This window comes from Falco naumanni, unplaced genomic scaffold, assembly GCF_017639655.2.
Source record: "Falco naumanni isolate bFalNau1 unplaced genomic scaffold, bFalNau1.pat scaffold_471_arrow_pat_ctg1, whole genome shotgun sequence".
NCBI lineage: Eukaryota > Metazoa > Chordata > Aves > Falconiformes > Falconidae > Falco > Falco naumanni.
In genome coordinates, this window is record NW_024427527.1 from 1 (window position 1) to 6,317 (window position 6,317).

General features: G+C 60.0%; 1 protein-coding gene across 1 annotated transcript; it reads left to right on the plus strand.

Moving 5' to 3' along the window:
* Window positions 1-1,889: 1,889 nt before the first annotated feature.
* Window positions 1,890-5,240, plus strand: CLPTM1 (CLPTM1 regulator of GABA type A receptor forward trafficking; the record flags this gene model as incomplete). The annotated part of the gene is made up of 7 exons (XM_040581599.1): window positions 1,890-2,042; window positions 2,342-2,500; window positions 2,948-3,065; window positions 3,731-3,816; window positions 4,135-4,255; window positions 4,510-4,754; window positions 5,147-5,240. Coding segments are annotated over 7 exons (976 nt in total), but the record flags the coding sequence as incomplete, so codon positions are not given.
* Window positions 5,241-6,317: the final 1,077 nt, after the last annotated feature.

Consider the following 6,317-nt stretch of genomic DNA (forward strand, 5'->3'; position numbering starts at 1 on the left):
CATCTTGGGGGTCCAGCCAGCAGAAGGGCAGCTCCCGGGGCTGCTGCCTCTGTCCACACGGGGCTTTTCTAGAGCTCCGGGTTCTCAAGCTCCTTCCCGTTTTTTCCCTGGGATCCCGGGATCAGGCTTAACCCCGGGCAGGAGCAACCGGTGCTTCCCGGGCTCCTCCGAGGAGCCGTTGACGTTCCTTGGCACCTCACCTCTCCCTGCTCCTCGCCAACGGGGGATTCAAAGTCCACGCCGTGGCACGGGTGACCCGCAGCGCCGTGCCGAGCCCCGGTCCAGGATCGCTCCCGCGAGGAGGGGATCCCTCCTGCAAGGACCGGCAACGTCGGGGTGTTCCTGCTGGCCCACCTGGAGCTGGCCTTGTCCCTTGGGATGCGCTGTTCCCGGTCTGGCCAGCGTTGTGACCGGGAGGCTGATGGAACCGGCAGGTCTCCGAGCGACGCGGCGGAACGGGTTGCGAATCCTTCGCTGGAAACTGTGACTCTTCCTCGCTTGGACCACGAGCTGCCTTCCCGCTCGGCTTCGCCTCCTTCCCGTTTCTCCACGAGCTGGTTCGGGCCTTTCCCAAGCACCACCTGCATCATCCCGTCGCCGCCGGAGCCGGCCCTTTGGAAGCGCTTGGAAATAATTCCACCCGTCGTGCTCAGCGGCTGGAGGAGGCACAGGGGGGATAGTGTGGCCCCGTGGCCTGACCCTGAGCGGATGACATCCACGTGTCCCTGCTTCCCGAAACCTTCGGGAGAAGATCCGTCCTCCCAAACCTTCCCTGAGAAAATTGCGACGTTCTACGCCGCGGATTTACAACCCTTAACGGGGCTGCAGGAGAGCCGGGAGCGTGCGGGGAGATTTGTTAGAACCCTCGAGCTTTCCAAAACGCCTCAGCTGAAGAAAGAGTTGTGCTGAACTAAATCTTGGCTTATTTTGGAGTTTCCAGAGCCTTCTGCCCGCGGCGTGGATGCACGGCTGCGGCTGTCGCGTGCTCCTGGGAGCCGCTGTTCGCGTTCCTGAGCTTTTTATCCGCTCGTTCCGTGCACAAAAGTAGGAGGGAGTCTGATTTAGCGGCACCTGGGGCACGTTCAAAACGCTCCTCGCGCTTTATCCGCAAAGGAAAACCGAGCCGGGACCCCTCGGACTTTGGGACACGCTGAAAACCTCCCCCCAAAATTGGGGAAAAAGCTTGGATTTCTTGTAATCCACCCAAACGCCGCTGCCCGGCTGGGCTTGCGGGGCGCGTGCGGAAGGGATCCGTCCCGGTGCCTGCGCCGGGAGCAGCCCGGGGAGCTTTGGAATGTGCTTACAGCTGCGTGCCGGAGGCTGGGAGTCGTCGTGGCGGCGGGTTTGGAGGTGGATGAGAGAGCCAGGCGTTGCTCTGGGCTTTGCTGGAAGGTTCTTTGCGTAGCTGGGAGCGCGCTGGGCTCTGTCCCTCGCTTGTTAGGTGTCCCCAGCGCTGCGGGGCACGTTCCGTGGCCGCTCGGTTGGGTGTCAACATGCCTGCGGAAGGCTGAGCACCTCCTGTGCCTGCCAGGACCTGGGGACCCCCCAATGTCCCCATCCTGTCCTAGGGACACCTCGCCCGCCTGTTAGCAGCCTTCTCCAGGATCCCTTGGCGGGTGACTTTCTTACTGCACCTTCGAGAGCTCCCAGCGCCTTTCCTAGCTTTCAGCGTGCTCCCGCCGCGCCTGGTGCCGGATCTGAACTGGTCCAAACCCAGTTTGCTCCGGCTGGTGCCTCTCGCCCGAGGAAATCGGTGACTTTTTGAAACGCGGAGTTGTCCATCCGGCGCTAACGATTTCCCCGCTCCGCAGGGACCGGGGAGGGGGGGGGGTGTTTATTCGTAGGAGGCTGCGTCTGATTTGCCTGGGGAGGGCAACTAAAACGCCTGAGCGGCTTCTCCCCCCTTTTCCTCCCGCAGGATCTTCATCATCTGGGCCATCAGCAGCTGGTTCCGGCGTGGGCCAGCGCCACAGGAGCAGAACAGCGCAGGCGGGACGCCGCGAGCCCCGAGCCGAAACCTTTTCCCCAAGGACACTTTAATGGTAACGCCGGCAAGAAGCGGTGCCGCCCCATCCCGGGGGATTCCTGGGGTGGATCTGGTGCTTTGGCTTTGAGTTTTCTCTTCGGTTTGACGGCGCTAAATCATAACTCCGCCCGCGGCTGCGGCGGCCGGGCGGTGCGGCGTGGCCAAGGGGTATTTTTTTGTGCTCGCCGAAGCGCCGAGCCGGTTTGGGAAGGGGATGCTTTGGCGTTGTGTGGCAGAGCAGGAGTGATTTGGGTGCTGATATCTCACCATCCAGCTGAGTTTTCTCCGGCACCTGTCGCCCTCCTCTTTCCTCAGGATCTTTATGTTTATATCTCGGAGCACGAGCACTTTACGGACTTCAACGTCAGCTCGGCGCTCTTCTGGCAGAAGCGGGATCTGGTCTACGGAGACTGGACCAGCGGGGAAAACGCCGACGGGTGCTACGAACACTACGGGGAAGTCGACATTTCACAGGTGGGGGCACCCGCTGCTTTTTGGGGGGGGGGGTTTGAAGCGGGGTGGGGGGTCATCCAGGGGCACGCTCGAAGCTATTCCAGGAAATTTGAGGGGACCCGAGGCGTGGAGCAGCACCGGCTGTCCCAGCGCATCCCCGCTGTCCCCTTTGCCCGTCTCCCGTTCCTTTTGGACGGCGGGTGAGAACCTGTGGAGCGGGCTGGGGTCTCTCGTCGCGCCCTGCGAGGTGACAGGGCTCAGGGCCGTAGTTTTGGGGACCAGCCGAGGTTCTGCTCCGTCGCGGGACGCGAGCCGTGGGGCTGCTGCTTCGTATTTCGCTTTCAGGCGGGGCCAGGTGGCTGTGGGGAGGCTGGTGGTGGTGGTGGCCCTGTCCAAACCTGGCTGCCCGGGAGGTGACAGCCCTTGCTCCGACCGACGTGTCCCCTCCCTGCTGCGCTGTGATTTCAGAGCGTCCAACAGAACGGCTCCATCTACATCCACGTCTACTTCACCAAGAGCGGTTTCCATCCCGATCCCCGGCAGAAAAACCTCTACAGGCGCCTCGCCACCGTCCACACGTCGCGAAGTACGACCCGGGGGGGGGGGCGGGAGGGGAGAAAAAGGGCGGCAGGTGCCGGCCCGGGGGTGGTGCTGGGGGGAAGGGGCACCCCGAATTCCTGCTGCAAAACGGGAGCCTGAAGGAGTCGGGGTGAGCTCGGGCTTTGGCTCGGCGAAGGCAGGAGCCTGAAGGGGAGCGTCAGGGTGAATATCTGGAGCTCAGCCGCTCCCTGGAGATACTTCCTGCGCTTGGGATTTGTCCTTTTGGAACCGACGGAGGAAAAAAACCTCTTTAAATCTCTGCGAGCTCCCGGTTTCTGTCCACGTTACACAAGAGGGGGGGGGTCCCCACCTGTCCAGGGGCATGGAACCCCGTCAGCGTTGAGAGGGGGGGGAGGAATTGCCCCGTTCAGACCTTCCTGCTTCGTCTCAGGTGGTTTCTCCTCCAACAGCCGATGCGATTATCCCAAAGGTTTGGCTGTTCCTTGGTTCTTTGTTCCCAAATGACCAAGTTTTCTTGTGAGAGCTGCGAGGCGGTCCCAAATAATTCGTTTTTCTGGGGAATGACCTGAGGAAAACGGGCTGCTTCTGCCTGCTTCCTCCTGTCCTGGCGGGATATAATCTTAAATTTCTTTCCCGACTTTGTGCGGGGCTGGAAATACTCACTTTTCCTAATTTTTTTTTTTTTTCTAGTGATCAACAAATACAAGCGCCGGCGGTTCCAGAAAACCAAAAACCTCCTGACGGGTGAGACAGAGGCAGATCCTGAAATGATCAAGGTAACTGGCACTTTTATCTTCTAGTTTGTGTTGCATTATTTTTTTTTTATATTTTATGATTTTTTCCACTCTGTCGGCCACCCTCGGGTATTTACGTGCCATCCTCCAGCCGCAAAGCTGTCGGGAAGTGCCGCTGGAGGATTTCCCCCTCCTACCCGGGGCACGTTCCTCCTTCCTGCTCCGTAGGGAAGGGAGAGGATCGTGATTTCCTCGTTCATATTTCTGGGATGGAAGGGGTTGGCTTTGCCGACGCCGTGCGAGGCGGAGGGTCGCCCGATTGCCCAGCCGGTGACGGAGCCGGTGGTCTTCTCGTTGCAGAGAGCAGAGGACTACGGTCCCGTGGAGGTCATCTCCCACTGGCACCCCAACTTGACCATCAACATGGTGGATGACCACACGCCCTGGGTGAAGGGCAGCGTGCCACCCCCCCTGGACCAGTGTAAGAACCCAGGATCGGCGCTTCCCTCCTCCGAGGGTGGTTTTTCCGGCCCCGGCCCTGCTGCTCCCTCGTTTCTGAAGGTCTTTTCAGCTCCTGTGGGCTTGTCCCCCCGGCGTCAGCGTGACGCCCACCCTCTCCGGGAGCTTGGGCCGGGGTCCAGCAGCGCCGTGGTCCCTCCGAGGGGGGATGGCTGGGGACACCAGCTGCCTGGTTGGTGGCTCAGCCCCCGCGTCTCCTCTTTCCCCGGGCTCCAGATGTGAAGTTTGACGCCATCAGCGGTGACTACTACCCCATCCTCTACTTCAACGACTACTGGAACCTGCAGAAGGACTATTTCCCCATCAACGAGACCCTGCAGCGCTTACCCTTCCGCCTCTCCTTCTGCCCCCTCTCCCTGTGGCGCTGGCAGCTCTACGCCGCCCAGAGCACCAAATCCCCCTGGAATTTCCTGGGAGAAGACCTCTACGAGCAGTCGGATGAGGAGCAGGACTCGGTGAAGGTGAGAGCCGCTTGCCCGCTCGCCCCCGCGGATCGCGGCGTCTCGTAGCGGCGTCTCGCGCCGTGTTTCCGTAGCTTCGCTGGGAGAGCTTCAACCCCTGTCCTTGGTTGCGATTGCTCTTTATTAATTGCCTCCGCGGTAATTGATAGGCGGAGGGACGGGCAGGCGCCTCTCTGTCGTGGCTACGGAGCAGGAGGGGAGCTGGGAAGCTGTAATGACAGAAAGCAATTAAACCCCTCGTCCTCCTCGGCGCTCCGGTGCTCCGCTAAATCCTCCGGGATCGCCCCGGCGTCCTGGGATGTGCGGTGGGAGGATGGGACGGAGCCTCAGCGAGGGTTTTTTTTGTTTGTTTTGTTTTTGTTTTTGTTTTTTTTTTTTGGTGCCTGTTCCAGGTTGCTCTCCTGGAGACCAACCCTTACCTGCTGGCGCTGACCATCATCGTCTCCATCGTCCACAGCATCTTCGAGTTCTTGGCTTTCAAAAACGGTAAGGGGAGCCCTCCCCCCCCCCGTGCCTGCCTCCCCTTCCCCATCATCCTCACGGCAGCGGCGGAGCTCGCATCCCCCGCGGTGCGGGCTCAAACGCTCTGCGGTGGCTTCAGGAGCTGTAGCCAAGTCCAACCGCATCCTGGGCAGGGCTGTGGGGAGGTACCCGGCGTTTTCAGCCGCGCTCCTCCGGGCTGGAGGGCAAAAAGCTGGAAACTTGGGGGGTTTTTGGATGCCGGGTGGTTTTTTTTGGATGCCAGGTGGTTTTTTTTGGATGCCAGGTGGGTGTTTTTTGGAGGCCAGGTGGGTGTTTTTTTGGAGGCCAGGTGGGTGTTTTTTTTGGAGGCCAGGTGGGTGTTTTTTTGGAGGCCAGGTGGGTGTTTTTTTGGAGGCCAGGTGGGTGTTTTTTTGGAGGCCAGGTGGGGGGTGTTTTTGGATGCCAGGTGGGGGTGTTTTTGGAGGCCAGGTGGGGTGTTTTTTGGAGGCCAGGTGGGGGTTTTTTTGGATGCCAGGTGGGGGGTTTTTTTGGATGCCAGGTGGGGGGTTTTTTTTGGATGCCAGGTGGGGGGTGTTTTTGGAGGCCAGGTGGGTTTTTTTGGATGCCAGGTGGGGGGTGTTTTTTGGGATGCCAGGTGGGGGGTGTTTTTGGATGCCAGGTGGGTTTTTTTTGGATGCCAGGTGGGGGGTGTTTTTGGATGCCAGGTGGGGGGTTTTTTTTGGATGCCAGGTGGGGGGTGTTTTTGGATGCCAGGTGGGGGGTGTTTTTGGATGCCAGGTGGGGGGTGTTTTTGGATGCCAGGTGGGGGTGTTTTTTTGGATGCCAGGTGGGGTTGTTTTTGGATGCCAGGTGGGGGTGTTTTTTTGGATGCCAGGTGGGGTTGTTTTTGGAGGCCAGGTGGGGGTGTTTTTTTGGATGCCAGGTGGGGGGTGTTTTTTTGGATGCCAGGTGGGGGTGTTTTTTTGGATGCCAGGTGGGGGTGTTTTTGGATGCCAGGTGGGTGTTTTTTTGGATGCCAGGTGTTGGTTTTTTTGGATGCCAGGTGTGGGTTTTTTTGGATGCCAGGTGGGGGGTGTTTTT